Below are 26,355 nucleotides of genomic sequence, written 5' to 3' on the forward strand. Positions count from 1 at the left end.
AGATTAGACAAAAATGTCAGATGACGGCAAAGCATATTTTGAGTTTATTGTTGATCCTGGAGAAAATGCAGAATTTAGGTTTAATATTATAATAATTAACACAAATTACGAAGACTATTTGAAATCTCATTGTCTGTCCGGTAAGATCTAACTAACAACTAAACCTTAGTTCTTCATTTCATGGAAGGTTCACTTATTTCTCCGGATAGTTGTAGGCTATTTTGCTGCTCGTCCCCCCTCCACTTTGGAATACATAGCCCAAGATGCTAAGGTTGCAGCCGATATAATCTTATGTAATAAAGCAGTTAGGTTTGTAAAAATCAGTTTGTCACGTTATATCTCTTAAACGCATTGACCAATCATTTCAAAAAATTTTGAAACCTAGTTTTGCTCCCAATCTTTCCTTCAAGGAAAATAAATATTTGAAACAATTAGGGCAAAGTCACTTAAATAAAGACAAAAAATAATTTATCATGAAAAAAATGTAAACAAATTTTAAGAATAAATGTTTAAAGCTTATTTCATCAACAAACAAACAAATTTTTTTTCTTTTTATTGAAACAAAAGACTATAAATGGCGAGGTTAATCTGGCATATCGTTTAGGAATGCAGATTTTTACAAGGATTAATTAGCATTAAATGTCTTGTTCAATTCAATATTTACATTTCTTGTTTCTTTTAACATCGATATTTTTAAAAGAATTATAAAAATAGTTTTTATTGTAACCTAATACTTTATACTCTATAGTATTTGCATCTGAATTTTTTGAAAAAAGTCCACTGATTATGAGTGAGCACCTACTGTATAAACCAGCGTACCCGTACATCTATTGCTATGTGGAAATTGAATTACTTATTTTGAATTTTGATTAAAAGAATTATCTGCAACGTAACTTAAACTTCATCTGTACTTATATTCGGCTGTTCTTAATATTTCAATAGGAATTGTTTCTATTTTGAATGAGTTCATTCTTTTATAGTCATAAATGATAAATGTGACACAAAATAATTATTTCGATGTCTAAAAAGACAAAATTAATAGTTTACCCTGAAAACAATGAATTAAAAGTTCGATTTTCGTCCTACTTGAGCCAGAACAGAAGAATTCATATTTAGTTGTAAAGATTGATTGAATTTTTTTACAAGGACAATGATTTCTACAAATTGCACAGCAACAATTTCCACAAAAGCTAGCGAACTTTTAATGAAAATTTTTAAAGTTAAATCGAAGATTTGATTGGAAATATATTAATATTTTCTTTTCTTTTTATGATTTGATTTTAAAGATTGTTTAAGAAACGAGAAATTATTATTTGTATTAAGTATTTTACTTTGATTAATAGACAGATATACGATTAAATAAGGTTTTATATTTAATATGCTACTTAAATGATACTTTAGAAGGACTGAGATATATTTTTCAAATTCAGACCCAGAATTTAAAATATAAATTTTGCAATCCAAAAATGTCTTAAGTATTTTCATTTTTGTTCTGACGTTGGACACTTTTAAGTTTCAGTCATTTATTGCTTTTGTGGCCAAATAAAAAAAAACACTCTTTTATTAGTGGCGAAGCTGCTCTATAATTTGGAAAGTGTGCCTGAGGGGCTGGACGCCTATCTTACACATTTTGGCATTTTGTGATTTTTTCGGGTTCTATCTAAGATAGACGGGGAAATTTTATTTGAAGATTCCCTATATCTAATAGCATCCAGTATTTAAAATATTATATTACAAAAGACATAATTTATTTTACTTATTTGTATCATAATTATTTGACAGCAAATATTCAATATCTGAAATTAAACTTCATTGTCGCCCAAATCCCAACTGCAGGGCAAAGAACTTACTCTATAGTTACACATAACTGTGCTTCAACTTCGCTAAATGGGAGGCACCTTTTTTTCGGACGTAAATTACGTCGAGGTTTAGATGGAAAATATATGGTGGATAGAATGAGATATTTTTTAGAAAATGATATTTCTTCATGGCACAAGGAGAAAATAATGGACCTTAAAGAGAATTTCTGCTGTAATACAGATGACTGAATTATATTGCGAAGATTGTGAGCATCTACTCTATAAATATCTACTTGATCGACCGCGTGTTTATGCCTGTGGTATATTTTTTTGTATTTTGAGCTTATAATGTTGCCATTCTTATTTTAATTTAGATATAATGGAGGGACACAGGGAGTTTGTGAACTAGGATTTCTTCAAACTTTTGGTAAACATTTTCTTATGAAACTCTTCAATATCAATATTTAGGCAATTTTTTATTCTTACTATAATTATTAAAACTTTTGTTTTAGGGGAAAAGCTTGAGTATATCCACAATCATTCAGCAATAAGAATAAATAAAAGGTTAAAAATTGTCAGAGATTATAGGGATAAGACAATGGGCTATATATTGATCTACACCTCCCAATTGCGATAAATAAAATAACGTCAGTCGGGAAAAGACTCCTCTAATTTGTAGAACCAAATTAAGATTTAATATGAGTCTTGAGAGTTCTTAGATATATTTTAAAATTTTGAGAGCTAGATTTTTTTACAGTCCAGTGCTCCACCTAGAAAACTGTAGTCATTTGCTTATATTTTGATTAAAAATATTTTTAGAAGCGTAGATCTTCTTTGTTATTTTTGTCTGACCATTCACTATTCACAACCAACCGTAAACCAACGTTAATTCTTACATCTACTGAAATATAGAGCAGTCTTTTCGAATCTATTAATATTCTTCTTCTCTATTTATGGATATAATTGTCCTTGTTTTAAATACACACATTCTTAGGACAAATACAAACAAGGATGAATCCCTAACAAAGAAGTGTCCAGCTCCGGATGAAAATATACAGATTCAAGTAAAGGTTTATTTTCAGTTAAGTTGTAATAGTTTATGTATTTTTAAAAAAGGCATTTATCCATAATTTTTGAGCATTTATTTGTATTTTATACTTTAATTTTCTTTAAGAAATTCTAAGAAACTTTAAAACTAGATATTGTTGACAGTTTGCTTTATTTCATTTTACACTTCAGGCAAGTTTCCTTTATTTTTGAAAGCACTATTTCCCCTTACCTTCACAGCTACATTTGATTTAAAAGAAATCATCCTTGGGATAATTTGTTAATGCTAGTTTTGATTAATAAACCTAACTGGTTTTCTGCAACCTCAAGGGTTTGGACAATACCGGAAAATTATGATCTTATTTAAGGGATCGAGGAGGGGAGGGGGGGGGGCAGGGGGGATCTTTGTGCTCCTATTTGTGTATATGGTATCTTACCTCCTTCTCGGAGTTGATGTTACTATCTGAGGAAGCAATATACCAATTTCTTCAAAACTGTAATAGTCAGGATATAAAAATACTTAATACCAATATCCTAGGCTCAGAAACGTAAAAACCAGTTCTGTAATAGGTTAAATTCTGCACAATTCTGTATTTTTTCATAACCTTAGCAAGCAGAGTTAGGACCCTCTAAACTTTAGATATAAGCCTTATGTTGGTGTTCCATTCATAAGTATGAAAAAAAGTACCAAAATACAATATGGAAATGAAAATATCATTTTGTGACAATAAGTCTTTCATTGGCTTAACTACAAAATTTTGCAATTTAGGACATTGAGAAGTTAAATGCAATACTGGCCAACACTAATTCTAAATCTATTACACAAAATATTTACAACATAATTAGGTAAGAAATACAATAGATTTTTATTATAGACATGTAGTTTATGTTTTATGCCCCCATAGTTCCTTTCGTGGCAACGCCCCATGCCTTTTATATGTTATTTTAGGTTAGGTTAGGTTATATTCGGTGAGGTGATTGCACCACAGGGTTAGGCAATTGGTCCCGCAGGATTAGAGCCCCCCGCAGGGGCTAGAAATAGGAAAAAAACTACTCTTAAGGACTATAACCGATAATTTTATATTTATATAAGTGGTTATAACTTGAACTTTGAGTATAATTGAAAAATTAGTACGTTAGACATACATTCAACTCTATCTATGTCAATCGACTAAGATCGCCAGTGTTCAACAAAGACAAAGGGACAATGGAAATAATAAAAGACAAGCTACTTAATCTTTGATTTATTCTAAAACATCTAATGCAAAAAAAGAATAAAATAAATATCATTTGACTTTGCAAATTAGTTTTGAGGATTTTTTTTTGTAATTAGCTTTGTAATTATTATATGTCATTTATGATATACGAAAATGTGGAGAATATTACAAATTACTAGTAATTACCCTACTTTTTGAATAAAAAATATGAATGTGATATAATATTAGGACAAGATATTAATTATTGTTATACATTCATAAAACATAGATAAGATGAAGAGGATAGGAAATCTCTGGTCTGTGAAAAGGCACAACTTATTACAATGCACAGTTAACCCTTCCAGAAAAATTAGATGAGCTAATAGTTTGCTTAAAAGCAGATCAAAATTAATACCTTTTTTAAAAAGCGAATTAATAGCTCTTTTAGTTAATTTACACATGTTAGAATTGTCCTATCGATTTTAAACTTTACTAGTTGATTCAAATAACAGTTAGTAGGATTTATGAAGTATAGCAACTCTATTTCATTACAATAAAGTCCGTACGTACATTTAAAACATGCTGATTTCAAAACTTTTTGAAAACAGCTTTTTGTATTGTAGAATTATTCTATTCATGAGATTCCTAGAACAACAAGGTACACTATTATAAGCGAGGCATCTTTAAAATATAATACGAAAATCAAAAATATGCCTTTTACTAGACAATTTTGCAAAAATTTAAGTACAGTTTTGTTTAGACTTAAATATTTTGCTCATTAAGTTCTGACACTCTACAAGAGTTAATGTTTGTTTGTCCTTTCTTCTGATTTAAGAGCTTGATTTTTGTGTTGTTTTCATCCTTGTTTCTATAGAAAATATGTAAGCAGTCTTGGTATTGATATGGAAAGGTACAACAAATCAACGAAAGAAGAAAGTTACAAATTTCTGTCTTCAAAACTTAAATTGGAAAATTCAGCCAAAAAAGGTAAAAGAATTATTTTCAAATTATAAAATTATTAAGACATCCATAAACAGTTTATAATAAAAGCTTGAAGTATTCTGTCGACATACAATTTAATTTCCTTTGTCGACATTAGAGTGTTAAATTAAAAGTGGTCATGAATTACTTGACATTAATTATGTTGACTATTTTACATTTTATAGATATTATGACTTTATATTTTCTTATAATATATGCTAGTGGCACTTTTTTTTAAGTGGGGGGTTGTTATTTTTGATAGAGTGGAGGTAACCTCCCAAAAATAATTAGAAACCTTCCTAAGACCTTTGAGAAGCTACGCAGTAAAGGAAATCCATATCTGTTCAGCGGTCAGTGAGATCCTTCGGTACACACAGACAGACACAGATCATGTTACTTTCATAATAGGTTATCTACACGAAATTAAAATGAGGCTCTTTTACGCTACAGCAAGCGTGAAAATGGTCAAAACTTTCAAAACGCCATTTATATATCAACCCCCCCCCCCCCAAAAAAAAAACATAACCCTTGCTAGAGGTTTAGGAAATGAAGATTTTCCGATCTGATATTGTTAAAAGCGAAGCTTTTCTCTAATTAGGGTCGGTCCGTCCGTCCGTCCGTCAGTCACAGAGAGTTAGCTCATTTCGTTAATTTAAACAGGTTAGAATTGTCCTATCGATTCCAAACTTTGCATGATGATTCCTGTAGTAGTTAGGTACAATTTAAAAAGCGTAGCAACTCTATAATCAATACCAGAATGTCCGTACGTCCAATTGAAACATGTCGATTTTTAATTTTTTGACCACAAATTTTTGTATGTTAAAATTATCCGATTCTTCTGATTTTTTGAAAACTGATTCCTATTACAACAAGATACAATGTTATAAGCAAAGCATCTCTATAAACAAGTTCCAAAAATGTAAGTATGTCCTTAAACAGTATCATCTATTTATGCAGTTTTGCAACAAATTTACTAACAATATTGTTTTTACTGATGCATTAATATTCTCTAATTCAGTTTTGACAATCTACAAGTGTTAATGTTCGTTTGTCCTTCCATTTCAGAGCTTCGCTTTTATGGATGTTGTCATCCTTGTTAACTTACATGTATATATCATTCATATACCAAACATATTCAAATTCTCATGTACACAATAAAGCTTTTGTTTATCAAAGAGTTTGTCCCGCCATTTAAATAGTCTTTTTTGCTGACTAAAATAGCCTAAAACTAGCGAGACAGGCTCTTAGAAAATCTTTCAATAATAATCATGATTAAGATGTATTTCAGGAAGGTTTGTTATCGCAACAGAGGATATAGAAGCTGGAGAGGCTGTCATAGCTGAACAACCTTTCCTAACCTTCCTTCATAATAGTCATATGTACTCTAATTGCTCAGTGTGTCTCAGGTATGTTTTTTTTTTAATTGTTGTTATAGTTAGTATTCTTCTGGAATAAAAATATTCAGGCCTTTAGGGGCATTATAACGGAGGAAATGTGCTGAGGGAGGAAGCTGCTATCCTGTTTTCCTGCGCCACAAATAGCATTGAGTGAAACTTAAATATTTTTGGGGGTATTTTTCTGTTTTAGCAATTTCCTTTGGAGGGTAAATGTTAAGAATCTTCACTATGTAGGAAAATCATATCCGTTCACGGTGAGCGATATCCTTCTCTACAGAAAGACAAATAGACAATCTGCTGCTTTGATATAAGGATATGAATAATGTTACAGGCCAGTGTTTCAAGCAGTTACATGTAACAAGTGTAATCAAATTATATTCTGCTCACAAGATTGCAAAGAAGAAGGTAAACATAAAAATAAAATAAAAACATTGAATATCAAATTGTCTCATTTTTTATTCAGAAGATTAATAGTTTTTTTTTCAAAAACCTTTTTTAAAAAGAAAAATAATCAATTTGCTTTTAGATTTAGGTAACTTTATTAAAAACCTTATTTGTATGTATTGTCTATTTGTGTATTGTCTATTGTCATTTTTTACTTGAATAACTGGCAATTTTATAATAAACGATCATCCTTTTTTTGCTATTCATTTAAAATCTAATTTAATAAGGATTGGAGCAGCAATTTCAAAGTTTTTACAATTGTGACCAAAATCAGAAGAATGGATAGCAAATTAGTTATTATTTCGTTTTTTTTATATTGCCCTATTTCCATTTAGTTGCACATATGATGTTAATTTTTCGACTACAAAAAATTAGGATTAAGAAATCCTTGCTTTTGATTGTTATAATTTGAAGTTAGTATTGATTTAAATAAGACATAAAAATCCAAGTAAAGAAATGTGAAATGGTAAATAAAGAATCTAAATATGTCTAACAATTTATTAATTAAGATAAACCGTGGGAGTAGAAAAATAAAGTGAGTTTTTGAGCCCTTTGCTTTATTTAATTTGTTTAAATAAAAAAGTTAAGGCTTTTAGAGTCTTTTCTATTAAAACATGTTAGTCATATTTTTAGAATAGTTTTTAGATTTTTAATAATTGCTTTACGCTGCCTCTTCTTATAATAACATTTTTATGCTTTGCTTTTTGTAAAATAACCTTATTATTTTTGTAATTTTTATTTGATTTTTTGATATTTTGTAAAACAAATAGATTAAAAATGAATCTTAAATTCTTTGATCTAAACTTATTTTACTTGAAACTAGTAGCGTGTGGTAGGGGGGTGATGGAAGGGTGTCATCAGTCATTAAATTCTCTTTTTTACCCCTGGAAAAGAGTATACGCCAATGCTTGAAACCGAAAATAATATAAAACTATATTTAAAGTTCTACATATAAAGCATGTTAAGACCAAACAAATGAAATGATATTTTTACAAGTAATACTTTGTAAGGCGGAATCACTGACCGACAATTTTTTTCATCTTTGCATTGTTCTTTAATATTTATATACAGCTGAAATGTCAAATAAAAATATTGTTAGATTATTCTACAATAAATCTTTTAACCAGAAAAAAAATATTTAAAAAATATTCAATAAAATTGCATCTATTAGCAGCCAAAGCTTTCGAAAATCAATGCTTTATCATTGAAGTAATTTGTCGGATTATGTTTATAATCATTGTGCTTTATCTACTCAATAACATTTTTTAGCTATCAATTTACATTTTAGGATTATTGACTGGTGCCGAGCCCTTATATTAAACAATAATAATTATTTGTAACTGTAGGTGTATTTCACAACTGGGAATGTGGTTTTACAGATTATATACCTGCTCAGGGCAAAGTTGCTCTTGTTATCAGGTTAATTTTAAAGAATTTAAAAATCATTTTATTACGGGAGACAGGGAAAGGTGAAAGGAGTAGAAATCTTCCCTCCAATCTGAGGCGCTGAATGATGTATGCACAGACGCTAGTGATTGAGTTTAAAGAGAGGGTTTAGATTTTCAGTAGTGTCATTGTATGTTCAGGTTTTTGGCTATGTTCCCACTTAGAAAAGAAAATACTTAGACGTCAAACATGATCTTATTTAAAATTTCTTTTGCTATGATATCGTAAATTATGATAATGAAAATTAAAGTCTATCAAAAAATGAATCAAGATAATACTGAAACAAGCAAATATAATAATAATGGTCCATGGCCCTAATTTTTCAATTTTCTTGCACCGGATGCATTTTTGTGAAACAGTGTTTTATTCCTTATAATTGGCGAGAATTATTTCTATTATAATTGAATAAAAGTTTAACCTTAAAATTTTCAGGGATGTTAGGATTTTCTAATTATAACAGCTTTTATGTAATTATTACCTAATGGGTTTAAGAATCATATTTTTCTTTATTTGAAATGAAAAGCAAAAACTCACGGGGAGGGTTATTCTTTTTTGGGGTTGGTTTTTCCCCCTGGGGTGAAGGTGTGTCTAATCCCTTGTCTATTTTGAAACCCCTAAAAAGTAAGTGAAAACTTTCGTATGACCAGTATGTATAATATATTCCCTGAATAGCTTTATATAAACAAAAAGAGAGACAGTCAGACATATAGACATCGTTCCACTTAGTATTATAGATTACTCTTAGTTTGATATAATTCTTTCTTCAATCCCTTTTATCCATGATAATTTTGTTTTTATTGTTTAGATTGTTTACCTCTGGCAGCCTTGAGTATTTCATAGAAAATAAATCTAGAATTGTATCAGGAATAATATTGCATTTTTTTGTTTAACAATCACAGTTGTAATATGGTTTATATTTTAAAAATAGTAACTTTTCATTATTCTCTAAAGTTTCTCTTACTTTTGACGTTTAAAAAATTTATAAAAATTATTTACACAATTTTCAATCAATATAAAGTATATAGTCATAATGTTATCATTATGTCATCCATGACGACCAATTTTATCTTATTATATTTAGTAGACATAACCCATTGAAATTTTGCCAATTAAATAAAATTAAATAAATCTAAATTTTTCTAATTCCTAGACTTACAAATATACGTACTTACTTTTCTTCTAGTCAGTACACAGATGTTTAATACTTTCAGAAGTAAAATATCAAGTTGTCCCATGGCAAATTTTCTTTACATGAGAAAGAAGTTTACCAATAAAAATAGGTTATTTAAATTTTATTAAAAATGAAATAAGAGGTATGATTTAAAAGGGATAATAGTCATAGCAATGTATTATCAATAGTATATACTTTTCATTCAAAAATCTCAATTTGTAGCACTGTGCCTTCAGTAAAAATAAATTTATTTCTCGTTCTATCTATTTTATTTACCACCGGATGTTCAATAAATTTGATATTACGTCAGAAAAACTATTGTATAATTATCAATTTTCTGGATTTAATGTTTTTATGTTGATTAAGATTAAAATACTTTTGCTTAAAAATAAATTTTTCATTGTAAGAGACATAAAACAAGGGCAACCATAATAAAAGTTGGTCAACTTATACACACGTATCAATCAAGGTACACAAATCTTTATATAAAACGTATTGCATGATAAAAAACATAAAATGCAATTAAAGAGGTAATGGGACAAGCTGATTTGAATGAAAATAAGAATATCAACTCTATTTTTCACCTTCAGGTTATATTGTTTTATTCATTTTTAAAAAAAGCATCAAATTTCTACAAGTGCACAATGTTTACATATTACGTTTCTAAGAGTAAACAAAACTTATGTTTCTTTAATTTAAATAAGAGAGTCATTTTAATCGTGTATTTTCCGTTGTGTGTTAGCGTTTAGTCAAACGCACTTATTAAGTCAAACTGTTCTTAATTATTTCATGTATATACATTTGGTACCTATCATATAGAAAATAATTCTTTTTCCTTATGGTACCTATTTTCTCTAAATGTATACTTAACATTACTATAAATAGGTATAATAGCTTTTGCAATTATCACAAACTCTTAACTACAATTGAAAAAAAATGCTTATTTATTAAAATCTGTATACAAATTTTTTTTCTCATCTAGGCTGGAAATCGTAATGATTCTTTGTACAACCTGACCAAGTTTAGTTGGTCCTACTATATTGTGTTTGCTCTAAATCAGGAACTGTTTACCATATGCCCACAGAATACGCAACTTGTCTACACACCAAATCTTCCAGAAATCTAGTGTTTTTCTTTCTTATTTTTTTGATACTGTTGTGGCCTTAAATTGTCTGAAATTTTGCGCATTTCTTGTTTCTTTTCTTTTCCTTAAATAGAGTTAATTTAAACAGTATATTGAATTTTTAGAGATGCGAAAGCAGAGGGGAATTTTAAAAAATGACTTATCTTTATGTTTGTTTGTCCTTTTGTAGGTTAAATTTTAAAACGCATATTAAATGTTAAAAATAAATATTTCAAAAATGGTCCAATTGTGTATTTTTTCCTCCAAAAGGCGCAAAAAAAACGATTGAACCATTTTTTTTAAATATAAAAAGAGCTAAATGGAGTATTTATTATTAAATAATTTTAAAAGAAAGATACCTAAACCTGACACTGAGAAATAAGATTGTTGTGTACTCACATACTTTGCTCAAGTCAAGGTTCATACAATATAAATGGACCTAGAGAATTGGTTTTAATGCAGTACAAAAACCGTAAAAAAATAGGATAGTTTATTCAAAGTTTCCTTATAATTTGTCTTGATTTTACAGTTAAAGATGCTTTGATGAAGGCACGATATTCCATTTCAAGACATCAGTTAAGCATTATTATTCAGATTTTAACACCTTGTTTATGTAATCGGACATGACCCATTTTTAAGGTTCCATAATATATATACCGGATAAAGTATGTTTATATATCTTGCCTATATAGCATTTATAAAAAATATGGAACAATTCTAATATCAATTTTGGATTATTTTAATTACTGAAAAAAAATATTTTGTCGTGTATTGTACTACACGGCTCTTGAGGGAAAGGTGGTGGGATCGAAACTCTACTACTATCAATTCATTCTTAAGGCAAAAATTTGAATGTTGAGTTACCCTTCTTAAAGATTCATGTTGGAAGGACTCGTCAGGGTTTGGTTTTACTATCTATAGATAATAGTTGGAATAGGTAAACAGAAAGTACACATATAGATGGGTTACTTTCCAAACAAAGATATTCACAACTTTGGAAAAGAACAAATTTTTATCGCAGGTAATAACAAACTTTTATTGTACTCAAAAATTAGGGCAAATAATGTTTCTAATATTTATGGATTCAATATCTTATAACTTGTTCCTCCATGTTTTCTGCTCTCCTTTACTTGTTCTAGAAGTATGAGTCAATATTTAAAAGATTTATATATTAATTTATAGTTTACTAGCAGCTACGCCCTAAGAGGCCTCTGTTACTTTCATAAAATTATTTTATTTGTTGAGTCATGGTGTACTTTAGGGCAGTGGGTTAACATTGGTCAACAGTATAAATACAATATATTTAAACAAATTTAAATTCGAACTAAAAAATAAACTTAGAAACTAATCTTGCTCAAAATGTGTCTTTTCTGTCAAATATTTTTGCATTTGACCCATGAAAAATTTCCAAGTATTTCTCTGCAAAAAAGCACAGTGAACAATTTTAAATCATATCTTAATTGATAAATTTCTTAAGATAGATTAAGTTTTGTGTTTTTAAGAAAATGTATAAAAAAATCAAAATTTTTTGTGTAACTTTTTATTTATTTAAAAAGGCGTCTATCGGCTCATTTTTGTTTTTTTCTTTCTAGCAACGATTCCTCTTAGTAAGGTAGAAGTACCTTTCTCCAAATGAGGATTTACCTTACCTGGACCAATAACCAGATACACTACAAAACAGAATCATTTCCGTTTAGAGATTAGCGAAATCTTGTTACTTTTAGGATATATACATATATATGTATATTTTATTAATTACTAGCGGCTTCGCCCCTAGCCTCTAGGGGCTTCGCCCTATATAGTTTTGGGAAGTCAACCCTCCTTAATAGAAATATTCAAAAAAATATTCTTTGTTCAATTACTCTGTGGTAAAATTAAACCCAGGTTGTGCGCTTTATGCACAAAAATTTTAATTTGTACAAATTAAACCCAGGTTGTTTGCCGTATACACAAAAATTTCAATTCGTAAAAATTAGACCTAGGTTGTTCGCATACACAAAAATTAAAATTTAAAAAAAAATATTTTTATTTTTTTTTTCGGGGGGGTGGGATTCATTGGGGCTTCGCCCCATGTTGCAGTGGGGTTCCCCCACCCCAATTACTGGTTTTTGTTAAAAAAAAATTTAAAAAAAAAAATTTTGGAAGTGGGGATTTTTTATTTTTGGGGGGGTTTGGGTGTCCCACCCCCCAAGAAAATATCTTAAAACCACCAGAGGACCAGTAGGTATATTCCTAGAAGGGTAGAGCCCAATTTGATCAGCAGTTACTGAGATTTTACAAAAAATGTAAAAAAAAAAAATTTTGGGGTTTGGATTTTTTTTATTTTTGGGGGGGTTGGGGGTGTCCCACCCCCCAAGAAAATAGCCTAAAACCACCACAGGACCAGTAGGTTTATTCCCTGAAGAGTAGAATCCGATCGGTTCAGTGGTTATCGAGATCTTAAGGGACAGACGGTCAGACGGACAGACATCAAGCTACTTTGTATTATAGATATCTTATTCTCTCTATAGTAGATAATATGTGGTAATACGACACCCAGACGGACAGGCCGTTTACAGAGTTGCTTCGCTGTGACTTATGATAACAAACCCCCTGCACTAATCCTATTATATCACCATCTATCTCATGACCGCTGTTGACCCCGCACTTAGCGGTCAAACTAGCCTGCCTAAATGTGGGGAGGGGACTCAAACATGCAACTATCACGAGTCCCTCACGCGCTTATATAACCGGGAGGCGTTGCCTCCCCTTTTACCACCGCTGCCCCCACAGCCTGTCTACCGTCGGGAGCTAAGCCCTAGCGCCCCACACCCCCTTCAAACCTAACCATTGTTATAATCTGTTGTATATATATAGTAAACATAACTTGTAAATATTATTCAGTTTAAATATATAATTTCTGTATGATTGAATCCTGCTTGTTTGTTTGGTAGAATACTTAAAGGCTAGGGCTCGTTGAATCCGAACTCGTTACCCCGTGGGCCGAGAACGCTCGGCTTACCAGAACTTGGTGTCAGCGTGTTTCAATCGAGCCTTACAGAAACTAGCCTATTCTACCTCTGATTGGACCCTTTGGCAAGTAAGGGGACAATCAGCCGCCAACTGACCCGTGAGACGGCCTTTTTAGGTCGAATTTCCATCATTTTGAACGCAATATGTGGGCCTCTGGCCTACGGCAAGCAGATTTAGCCTGCTAAAAGCGCCAGTTAAGACGCTTTTTCCGTGTCGTGTAGGAGTAGCGCTAGGTGCGCAGCCACGGCAATCGGATAATTTAGCTCAGACGGCTACAGAACTGAGTCTAAATTGGCAAGTGTAGCTGGGACAAGCCCCAGGACACCCAGGCCAAATCTACGAGACAGACAGCTGGGTGCTGGTCTCCCTAAGAAGGCAATGTGTGGCTGCGAAGCTTCAGCACACAAGTAAGCCCTACCACTGCGACGGATAGCAGATTTTGAGCCACAGGCACGGCAGGACGGGACATTCCCTGCCGCTGCCTCCCAGGATTCGAACCGGAGGCGCTGCAGGACGGGCCATTCCCTGCCGCCATTTTCGGGATTCGAACCAGCGGCGCTGTAGGACGGGTCATTCCCTACCGCCGTCACCCCTCTGAACCTTGCAGGACGGACATTCCCTGCTGCCAGTGCTTCCAGAATCACACCTAGAGCTCCTAGTGATAACAACACATAAGTGTGTATAAATGTCAACCAAGTGATAAAAATAAATATAAAATTGTTGACCAAGTGATAATTAATAAGCTCTAGTGATTCGAAGCTACAGTCTAAGCCACCATGGTAAGCGATACCACCATAGCTGCGGTTCGGCCACCACCAAAGTTTCTGCCAACCCCAGCCGAACGAGAGGCCCCCTTGTCCCAAGGGCAGGACCTCCACTTCCCCTGCCATGTCAGGGTGAGGTTTCCTACCCCTGACCCTGCCCAGCATGTACAGGTTGATGCCATGATTGATTCTGGCAACCGTGTACCAGGGTCTGCTGTAATTTCTGAGCACCTCATGCACGCAATGGGCGTGCAACGCATGTTGATTCCGGACAACACCCAGATCCTGACTGCTAATGAGGAAGGCCAGCCCCTCCAGGTAATAGGAAAGTTAAAAGAGTTATATATGGCAGTCTCACACACTCTTATACTCCATCTATACCACGTGACTGTGGTCCGGAACCTCTCACACCCTCTGAACCTAGGAGGGTATTTTCTCAAGGAGTTCGGAACTAGGCTCTGTTTCGACATGCAACCACCTTGCTTGTGGGTGCGTGGGGAGTTTATCCCACTCCGTGGCGTCCCCATTGACCGGGAGACAGCCGAGAGAGAGCTAAGTTATGAGGGGCCCCTGCCAGGCCCCCTGCCTGAGCAGCCGCGTGTGGTTGAGAAAGGCACACACTGGGTGGACGCTGAGCTCAACGCACACAAGGGAGCTAACCTGCTAGCCATGGGGTTGCCCCCAGTGCCCAAGGTGCCGAGGGAGAGCCTGCCAACAACGTTTCCTGAGATTGCCAACCCTCCAGAACCAATCTTCTCCGCCGACACCTTTATCAACGGCCAGCCGTGTCCACCTGGCCCCCTCTACCTGGGACCTCCAGCCAGTCCACCAGCCAAGCCCGAGTCCAGACCCGTCAAGTCGCGGTCTGATGTACCCGGAGCCACACTCAACTCTCAGGCCCCAGCCTCTCCCGGCGCCGTGCCCGTCAAGTCGCGGCCGGACGTCCACGGAGCCAAAGCTGGACCCAGCACTTTGGCCTCTCCCAGCGCCGAGCCCGTCAAATCGTGGCCGGACGCCCTCGGAGCCACACCTGGCTCCGACACGTCAGCCCCTCCAGAAGCCGAGCCCGTCAAGTCGCGGCCGGTGGGTCCCGGAGCCAAAGCTGACCCCGCACCAGCCACGTATAGGCTAAGCGCTGTCACTCCAACTGATGGCCAGCCACCCCAGCTCCGCACAGCCAAGCGGGTGGTCCTGCCTGGCCGCGGGGTTATGGCGGTCCCTGTTGAGCTAGTAGGCCATCGCACCAAGGATGCCATCCAACTAGCTGCCCCAGAACAGAGGTTTGGGGAGGATCTTGTTATTCCAGAGGGCCTGTATGCCCACAGGCCTGGCTCTGCCACTGTGTTTAGAGTACTGGTGGTCAATGAAGGGGAGGTGCCCCTCTTGCTGGATGCTGGCCTCCCAGTGGCAGGGGAGCTGGTCAAACCTGACATTCTAGAGGTCTCTGATACGCCTCCCCCGCGTCTCCACTCGTTCCAAGAACCTGCTGAGCCTATAGACATGCAGGAGTTGTGGGAGGCCCTGGAGATGGAAGACAATGAGTTCCTACGCAAGGACCCCTTGCTCAAGAAGGAGGTCTGGACTATGTTGTCAGAATACAGGGACGTCTTCTCCAATTCTACCCCCGGCTGCACAGATGTGGTTGAGTTGCAGCTGCGCCTCAAGCCAGGGACCCAGCCGATCCGCCAGAGATTTAGGGATCTGAACCCGCGGCAAGAGGCTGAACTGGAGAAACAACTGGACACCTGGCTACAGGAGGGAGTTATAGAGCCGTCAGACTCCGCCTGGAGCAGCCCCCTGGTGCCCATCAAGAAGAAGGACGGGAGCACCCGCTGGGCCGTCGACTACAGAGCCCTCAACAAGTGTCTGGAACTGGACAGCTACCCCCTGCCTAGGATCCAGCAGTTGGTGGAACGAGCTGGCGGGCACCGTGTCTACAGTGCTTTAGACGCGGTGGCCGCATACTACACCATCCGTGTGTCCGAGGACAGCCGGCCCTGCACCGCCTTCACCACCCCCAGGGGCTTGTATCAATGGAAAAGGATGCCCTTTGGCCTGGCTACGGCACCGTCTGTCTATTCCAGGTTTATTGCAGGGGTCCTAAACCCACTAGGCACAGCCAACCTCCAGTCATACCTTGACGACGTCCTGACCTTCCACCAGGATACCTGGGCCCACCTGGCCAGGCTCCGAGAGGTCTTGGAAGCCCACCGCAGGGGAGGGATCCGCCTCAAGCCAGCCAAGACCAAGCTGTTCCGATCCAAGGTGGATTATCTGGGCCACACCCTCAGCCGTGAGGGGATAGCCATGCAAGAGGACTATATTGACCGTATCTTGGACTGGCCAGCCCCTAGCACCCCCAAGGATTTGCTGGCGCTGCTGGGGTTCTTTGGATACTACCGCCTGTTCATCCCAGAGTATGCAGACCTCACCTACGAGATGAATCGACAGAAGACGGCCAAGGCCCTAACCTGGACGCCTGAGATGGAAGCCCAGCTGCTGCAACTCAAGGACAAGTTCCGCAAGACCCCCATCCGAGCGCCGCCCAGGTTTGATTTGCCAGCGGTGTTCCAGCTCACCACAGATTTCAGCAGCCGCGCCATCTCTGCCATACTGAGTCAATGTCAGGATGGCAAGGAGAGGCTGATTGCCGCCGTGGGGCGCAAGACAACCGACCCTGAGACGCGCTACCCGTCCTGGAAGGGAGAGATGGCCGCCATTATGTATGGGATCCGAAAATTCCACAGCATCTTGTCCTACCGCAGCTTCCAGATCAACACTGATTCCTCTGCCTTGCTACAGATGAAATCACTGAACACATCCACAGGGATGGTGGCCCGCTGGCAGGAGGAGCTAGCGGCCTTAGACTTTACCGTCTGCCACAGGCCTGGCACCCAGAATACCAACGCCGACGCCCTCAGCCGCCGGGAAGATGCCAACATGCAAACGGCTAGCGCCGAAGAATTAGCAGAGCAGGCTGAGTATATCCACAACCTTTGCCAGCTAGGGGAGTCCGCAGCTAGCCGGCCTCCTGCCGCCCGACTGGATCCAGCTAGAGTATTGGAGGCCCAGACACAGGACCCCCTCCTGCTCCGTGTCCGCCAATGGGTGGCTGATGGCAAAGCCCCAACCAAGGCTGAGCTGCGTGGCAAGGAACGAGACGAGCAGCAGTACGCCAGCCGCTTCCCAGCCCTGGGGCTTGACGAGCATGGCTGCCTCACCACCACTGACCAGACTCTGACAGGAGAGAGGACAAGATACCTGCTGCCTTCGGCCCTCCAGCAGGACGCGTTCTTCCTAGCCCATGGGACCCCCATGGCTGGGCACTTTGGGATGGACGCAACTATCGCCCGCGTTGCCATGCACTTCTGGTGGCCCAACCTGGCCCGTGACGTCCGCCTGATGGTACAAACCTGCCCTGAGTGTGTCCAGAAAGTTACCAAGGAGAGGCTGAAGCAGGGGATCCACGTGCCCTCCCGCCAGGGGTATCCACAGCAAGTCCTATTCATCGACCTGGTGGGGCCACTGCCAGAGACCCCAGCTGGGAACCGCTACATCCTCACCTGCCAAGATGGATTCAGCCGGTTTGTCAGCCTCTACGCCATCCCCAACAAGCGCACCCTCACGGTGGCTGAAGCCCTGTTGCACCGCCACCTGGCCACGTTCGGATGCCCCCTGAAGATCCATTCCGACAATGGAATGGAATTTACCGGCCAGGTATTCCAGGAACTGGCCTCCAGGCTTGAGATTGGCCTGACACATCCACCACCCTACAACCCGCAGTCCAACCGAGTGGAGAGGTTTCATAGGACGCTCAACACAGGCATGCGCCTGTTCCTAGACAGAGACGATAACAACTGGGAGCCACACCTGCCTGCCATCGCCTTCGCATACAACACCAAGGCCTGCAGATCTACTGGCGTGACCCCGTTCTTGGCCTTCTTTGGGAGAGAGGCCAAACTTCCGGTGGACATGGTACTACGGCTGCCAGAGACCGAATATGCTTCAGTTCCAGCCAACGTCCAAGCTCTCTTGCAGCGCTACTATGCAGTGTATGATGCCATCCAGCAGAAGGAGGAGGGAGCCATCAGGAGGAGCGCGGCAGCTTACGAAGGCACGGCCAAGTATGAGGTTGGAGACTTGGTCTGGTACCTGGCCCCCCGCCTGGTGCCAGGGAAGGCAGCCAAGATTACCAAGAGATGGACTGGCCCCTGGAAAGTAGTGAGGAAAGCTACAGAAGTCCATTATGTCATTAAACCTGCCTCTCCAGTAGCCAGGATCTCAGAAGTTACCGCGCATGTAGGCCGACTGCGCAAATACACTGGAGATGTGACTGCCCACCAGATCCCAGCAGACATCCAAGTTGACATGGACGGCGACGAGGATGCCACTGAGCTGCCAGTTGGAGCGGCGGCGCCCGCAGCTAGCAACCCAGGACAGCTCCCAGTGCACCAGCCAGCCGCAGCCGCCCCACAGCTTAGCGGCCAAGATCGTGACCCAGTAGAGGAGAACCTGCAGGACCCAACGAACCACCGCCGCCGCCGCCCGCTCCAGAGCCACTCAGAGATGCCATCTGGAACCCTGACGCGGACATGGAGAACCTGCCAGCCAGCAGCGAGCCTGTAGGAGAAGAGCCAGCCACTGCGATGGAAGAGGCCGCCCCAGAAGAAGAAGAAGAACCCATGTGCCCCCTGCTGATGACAGCCATCCCCATCCGGGTAGGAGCTAGGAGACCAAGCAACCTGAATCAAGCAGGCGCCCCCATGGAGTTCTATGCACCCCTTGCCATCGCCATTCCACCCTTAGGAACCATCAGAGTCTGCCTAGGCCTCCGTGTCCAGCTACCAGCCGAGACAGAACTAATCCTGCAGACGAGGCAAAATTTCCAGCGGCGGGGCTTGGCCGTCGCCAACCCTCGCCTAGAAGCCAACCAGGAGCTGACAATGCTGATCACCAACCACAGTCAGACCGAGCAACGAGTGTCCCAGGGAGCCTGTGTAGCCCGAGCTGTCCTCCATCGAGCTGTGCCCCAAGAACTGCCTGTCCTGCGCAGGCATAGGCTGTCGTATCCCCAGGTTCAAGGCCTGGTGGCTCAGGAGCCACGCAACCCTTGAAGGGGAGGTTGTGGTAATACGACACCCAGACGGACAGGCCGTTTACAGAGTTGCTTCGCTGTGACTTATGATAACAAACCCCCTGCACTAATCCTATTATATCACCATCTATCTCATGACCGCTGTTGACCCCGCACTTAGCGGTCAAACTAGCCTGCCTAAATGTGGGGAGGGGACTCAAACATGCAACTATCACGAGTCCCTCACGCGCTTATATAACCGGGAGGCGTTGCCTCCCCTTTTACCACCGCTGCCCCCACAGCCTGTCTACCGTCGGGAGCTAAGCCCTAGCGCCCCACACCCCCTTCAAACCTGACCATTGTTATAATCTGTTGTATATATATAGTAAACATAACTTGTAAATATTATTCAGTTTAAATATATAATTTCTGTATGATTGAATCCTGCTTGTTTGTTTGGTAGAATACTTAAAGGCTAGGGCTCGTTGAATCCGAACTCGTTACCCCGTGGGCCGAGAACGCTCGGCTTACCAGAAATATACTAAAAGTAATTTATTATAATTTTGTACAGAACTGGCTGACAGACTCCTGAGAATAGCAGATGATAATTGTCATGAGGTAAAATTTTTTAAGTTGTAATGATACTCTACAATCTGAGCTTGATCTTTAAATCATTTTAGTGGTGATTTAAAGATCAAGCTCTGATGTTTGGGTTACATGCTTCTTCTTCACAAGTATGTTCGTTATCTGTCTAGTTTATATCTTCACTTGTAGAGTTGTTGTGATCCTTGTTTTATTTTAGATTTGTGAATTAGACGTGCCTGATAAAGATCTGATGTTTTACTTACAAGATATTTGTCAGGTTAGGTTATTCATCATTCTTTTTTGTACTTCTCATTCTAAGCTTTGGTTGCAGATATTAGCAGTTGCTAATTTTGAGGCTGGTCTTTAATTTTCTCACAGCTGATCATTAAAATTGTTTTGTGGCTGTGGCTGATTACTTAGTTTGGCGGCTAGAAATAAGCTAAAAAATAATAACTGCAACGAAAATTCCAGAAATATCAACCAATACATGCATAAACAAATTAACAGACTAGTTAATATTTATACTCTCATATTTTTTTTGAAAAAAGGTTGCTTTTAAAAACACAATTTTGGATTTTTGATGACTTTTCACAAAGTGCCTGTTAAGTATATTAAGTCCCTTTATTTTTAAATAAATTGAAAATGAGACGAAAAGTGTAATTATTTTCCTAGGCCTAACCCTGAGGGGTTACCCGGTACCTCATTTAACCTAATTTTAAAAATAAATGGAAAAACTATCCCCCCACCCAGGGGTGTCCGCTTTTTTTTTTGGGGGGGGGGGGTAAAATTTTTTAAGGGGGGAAGGGGTAATTTGTGCTTGGGGGGGGGGGGTAATATTTTATCAGTGCTCAACAACTTACTTCGAATTTTTATTGTTTAAGCTTATATTTAGCACAAAAGAATGGTAGACCAACAAAGACAAAAATGACCGAACATGATTTCTTGTAAAAGGACACAACATAAGACTTTTTTTAACAATTCTTTTATTTTAAAATTAAACTTGAAGTGAAATACATAGTTCTATGTAATTCAATATGGGATAATCTTCAAGTGTCTCTTGACATTAAACTTAAACCTATATTGTATAAAGAGACTTAAACAGTTCTAAAGTACATAAAACTATTAGAGTTGAATAAGCGTATGGAAATCTTTAGAGCTTGAATGTCACGTATGTTTATTTTGTCTTGACTGCGGCTGCAGATTAGTTTTAAAAAGTGCTCTAATCTCTGTCTGATGAATTACAAATTTTGGGACTTTATGTTCCGAAAAGCAGCTGTGGCTCAAAAAGGCAGACGACCGTCTTAAATATTTTGTATGATAATAATTAATTAGCGATGCATGGCTGAGTCAGCAGCTCGGGGCAACTGCTTGTAATCATAGGCCAATAAAAGGAGTTGATACAAAACGGCGAAAAACAGAACAGCGAAATTACTAAAAGGCAAATGTTACAAAACGGCGAAATTACAAAACAGCGAATGTTACAAAACAGCGAAATTACAAAACAGCGAATGTTACAAAACAGCGAATGTTACAAAACAGCGAAATTACAAAACAGCAAAATTACAAAACAGCGAATGTTACAAAACGGCGAAATTACAAAACAGCGACTGTTACAAAAATATAACTAAGTAGGTATTTCTTTAATTTATTATTCAAACAAAGAGAAAACAAATTATACATTAAATCAATGAACAAATTATGTATCCAAAAACAAAAAAAACCAAGTGAATTTTAAACAGTGTCACGGTTTCCAAATAGGAACTCCTTATGTTTTCTGGCTTATAGCTCTGGAAACTTGGAGCGAGCCAGGGCATCCTCCTTATTCATCAACCCACGGATCACTGAGTAGATAAAGTGGTTCGTTATTCTTTATATATAAAATTACAAAAATTGGAAGTTTTTCTTTTAAAAGAAGGCGTATCAACTTTTTCACTTTTTATTTAAGATAGCTAGCCGGTTCTTTTAGTAAGTAGTAGATGTAACATTTTTCATAGAATTCAGATATGCAATCGGTTTTTTTTGTAGACCTCTTATTTTTAAAGTAATTTAAGTTTAAAAAAAAAATAATTAAGTCGGTTTTAAGGTACTAAAACAAAAATACAAAGTGAAAAAGTTGTAACATTAGCTGTTTTGTAATTTCGCCTTTTTGTAACATTCGCTGTTTTGTAATTTCGCCGTTTTGTAACATTCGACTTTTTGTAATTTCGCAGTTTTGTAACATTCGCCGTTATGTTTTTCGCCGTTTTGTATCCACTCCCAATAAAATTAGGTTTTTTCCCTAAAAATTTATAATATCTATGAAATTTAAATTTGGTTCAGAAATTCATTATAAGATACCTTATTTTGTATTCTAAATTTACATAACTTACTTGTGATAAATGCTTACTTGTTTTTAGGGATCTGTAGATATAGTAAAGGTGATTGGAGCAGGAATATACCCAAATATATCTCTTTTTAACAACAGGTAATTGGTTTTCAAGAAGCAAGATGTCTGTCAGATTATTTTTTGTCTGTACGATTGTTTGAAATTTTATCTGTCTATTAATATACCATAACCAATAACCATTTTTCCCCAATTATTAGTACCAGCCTCTTACCGGCTAGAGCCGGCCGAAATAGTTGGGAGCGGAGAGTTACAATAGTTTGTCGTCCATTGTCTTTTCCCTTACGATCCCTGTTTTCTTTTTAAACATTACATTATCATAAAGTCAGACTGCCTATAATTAAAAATTGTTCTTTTAAATTATTGAAAATAAAATAAAATATATGAACAAAATATCATTTAATTGTTTTAGTTGTGATGTAAATACAATGAAAGCTCACAAGAGGGGAACAACAGAAATTATCACAGCAAAAAGAAAAATAAAGTAAGTGCTGTGTTATATAATTTATTTTGGAAAACAAATCTCATTTAATATTGAAATCCTTGTTTCTTATTTCAACTCTTTAACGCTGTAACTTTTTAAAACTATAGCTATTCTAAAATATTTTAATGGATGAACCGTTTAAGATATTTTATAGAACACAGTCAATCAAAACCAACACACATATTTTATTAAATAATATTAATTCAAATTAAGTCGAAATATCCGTCTGCCTGTCCGCATGTAAGACGCAGTTATATTTGGAGAAACGTCAATTTCTCGGCATGAAAATTTTTAGTGAAGATTCCTTATACTATAATGAGTTGAGCATACAGTATATTTACTTGGTCCGCCAATCTGTCGGTCATACTACAAAAGACCTATGTATATTTTCTTAGCAAAGGTTTTGTGATTTCGTACCATCTAGATATATGTTTAATGTTTATTTTTATAACACTAAAAATCTGCTCTATAACTTAATGCGTTGGTCCATTCAAAATTGTTTGTGCTTCGCTACTTAAGATTGTTTTCATCCTTGTTCATCTATTTGTCAGTTGAATGTATCTTTTATCCAACCAACTTTCTATTGATTCCTTTGAAATTGAACTCTTAACTTTATTTTCCTTTTGCTCAAAACTACTAAATGTATTTTGTGTACTAAGTATATGTAGAATTTGCTGTGTAAAGCTGTTTCCCTACAACAGCTAAATAAGTTTTAATAAGTAAAGTAATTATAAAGTATGTTGCTAATCTTTTCTATATATTTGAAAAAGTTTTATGACAATCTTTTTTTTTTCATGAATTGTTAAAAACATTTGGAAGGAGAAAAAGGGGTAATTTGTTCAGGGCTTATTTTTGAAAGGGGGAGTGAAGCATAGAAAAAAATCATTCTAGGACTATCTAAAATATAGAAATTTATTAGTTTAGTGTTTAGCGAGATCTTAACAGACAAACCAAAAAAGAAACTAAGTACTATATTCAAGATTTAGTAGACATCCTACCACTTTTAAATATAGGATAGATTTCTGTTTTAAGTAAACATTATATCGAGTGTAACGCTCTATTTACATTGTTGTGTGTATTGAAATCAGTTTTCATACAACATAACAAAAGTTTAGATAATTCATTAAGGTTAGGAATTTAATATTAACTACATATTGAATTCTTTTCTGAAACAGGCAATGTTACATTGAAATAATGGGTTTAAAAGGACATATAGGCTTTAACTTTATATTAAAAATTTCAAGGTTTTATGTTTTGTTCCCATTTTTGTAGAGTTGTATAAACTGTTTGTATTGAGATATTTGAGGAAGAAGATATGTTTACTAAAACAATTCCCTTTACTCAGTGCACTTTTTAGTTTTGTATATCTACTCTATAATCAGGGTCTGGCAGTACACCCTTGCTGTTAATATAGGGATATGGCTGTCCTTGCTATAAGCGTCGCTGCTCTATCTAAAATGCAAAGTAGAACGATGTCTGTCTTTCTGTCCGTCTAAAGCTTAAGATCCTGGTAACCGCTTAACCAAATGGGCTCTACTCTTCTAGGAGTATACCTACTGGTCCTGTGGTTGTTTTAAACTATTTTCTTAGGAGATGGGACACCCCCAACCATCCAAAAGAGAAAAAATTTTATCCCTTTTTTGTAAACAAAAGTAATAACCGATTGGACTCTATTTTTCAGTGAATATGCCTGCTTTTACTGCAGTGATTTTAACCCTTATTCCGTGGGGTTGAGAAACCCCTACCCCCAAAAAATAATTCTCCCTATTTTTTGTTATTATTTTTTGTAAACAAAACACTTATTTATTGTAATAGAAATCGGGCCACCTTAACATAATTGACAAAAGTAAGGACACGATAGTTGATTGCTACTAATCATTATATCAAAGTAACATGATGTATGTCTGTCTTATGTGCGCCTGTCTGTGTTTGTGTATAGCGAACCGAAAGGGTACAGTCAAGTTTCTTTTTGGTCCAGGGAAGGTTTATAATTATTTTAGTGGGAGGGTATCTCTACCATCCTAATCGCCACTAGAAAAAGAATACCCCCCCTGTATTAAAAAACAGAGATAGATTTTAAAAAAAAACTCAACAATTTTAGAGCCGGTGAGGAGATCTCTGATTTCTATGGAGAACATTATTTCTTAACTGACAAATTTACAAGAAGGAAAAATCTAGGATTTAGGTAAGATACCTTCGACCTTGGTAACTATACTACACAAACAAAAGGTCAATTGATGATTTTGCTTCGTGAGTTGCTTTAAAAAATCTAAATTGATTTACTGCCTGTTTGCTTTTCTTTGATGATATTTTGTAACGCCAAAAATTAGGTGTTTATTATGCTGAACCTTTTGAAATAATCCAAATAAAATTTGGAATAATATGTGTCAAATTTCTGTTTGATGTGATAAACAATTTTTTTAAATATAAAAAGTTATCTTTTCATGATTTACTTACTAATATTTTATTTTTTAGCTGTTGCTGTAAAGCTTGTTTAGAAAATTATCCACTTCGCGACGATCTACCAGATTTCTCAGAAAAAGATTATGAATCAAACACTCGTTGGGCGGTACATAGGTAAACTATTTTTTTAAAAAAAACTTATTTTATCCATATCTAATTGTCTTTTTATAACACAAAAAAGAAATTTTAAAGATAAACATGTAAATAATATTGTATATAGGATTGAATTAGAAAAGCAGGCATCCAACCTAGAAATTAATAATGTTGAAAATACTTGCCTACAAATGGGTGATTGTGTTCAGGTAAAATATTAATATTCACGGATTGGATTTTTAAGTCTTAAGAATTGATTAAATTCGGTTTTTTGATCGTAAATATATATTTTTTTTGCTAACCTAGGATAAATACAAGATTTTTCTTCATTTACGAGTTCATATAATACTAAGGGATATAGTCAATATTCCACCCAATTCTATAGTTTTAACTTTGCCTTTAGCTAATATGAGATAAATATTGTAGGATGGAATTAGTTGTGAAATGATTATACCGTCATTGTCCATTTCCTCCCCGATTAATAGAATTTTAAATATTACAAAATACACAAAATAAGTTTCTATGACTACTAATTACGACTAATACATTGCGTAGTGTTAAAGGCTTCAATTGAATTTCGTTATTTTTTTTTATTAAAAAAAAAATAGGGTATACTTTCTCTAAAAAGCAATAAACAATCTCTGTTCCTAAAAAAATCACTATAAAAGATAACCTTGGTAAGCGTGATCCTTTGCATGACACAGCCAGACAAACATCATCTTAATTTACCTAAGTATTATATTTACAGGTGTCAAGTCCACACGAGGTGCTAGTTGTTCCAGAGATGTATCTGACCCTGGCTAACCTTATACAAACCAACAACAAGTCAATCCGTTTTATGGCATGGGCTAAACAAAATAATGTACAATATTAAATAAAAATATAAAATGAAA

General features: G+C 36.8%; 1 protein-coding gene across 1 annotated transcript; it reads left to right on the top strand.

Annotated features, from left to right (window-relative positions):
* LOC145329523 (SET and MYND domain-containing protein DDB_G0273589-like) lies at positions 1-26,355 on the top strand. Its single transcript, XM_080173744.1, has 21 exons — positions 1-78; positions 2,174-2,226; positions 2,312-2,363; positions 2,794-2,863; positions 3,616-3,692; positions 4,917-5,029; positions 6,312-6,429; positions 6,752-6,825; positions 8,211-8,283; positions 9,116-9,172; positions 10,008-10,071; positions 10,464-10,539; positions 11,563-11,625; positions 20,026-20,072; positions 20,257-20,316; positions 22,436-22,503; positions 22,835-22,906; positions 25,008-25,091; positions 25,382-25,483; positions 25,590-25,671; positions 26,211-26,355. Exons 1-21 carry the CDS (start codon positions 14-16, stop codon positions 26,334-26,336), a joined length of 1,596 nt encoding a protein of 531 aa, XP_080029870.1. The 5' UTR covers positions 1-13; the 3' UTR covers positions 26,337-26,355.

This window comes from Acartia tonsa, chromosome 1 (assembly GCF_053477335.1).
Source record: "Acartia tonsa isolate MP-2025a chromosome 1, ASM5347733v1, whole genome shotgun sequence".
NCBI classification, from domain to species: domain Eukaryota; kingdom Metazoa; phylum Arthropoda; class Copepoda; order Calanoida; family Acartiidae; genus Acartia; species Acartia tonsa.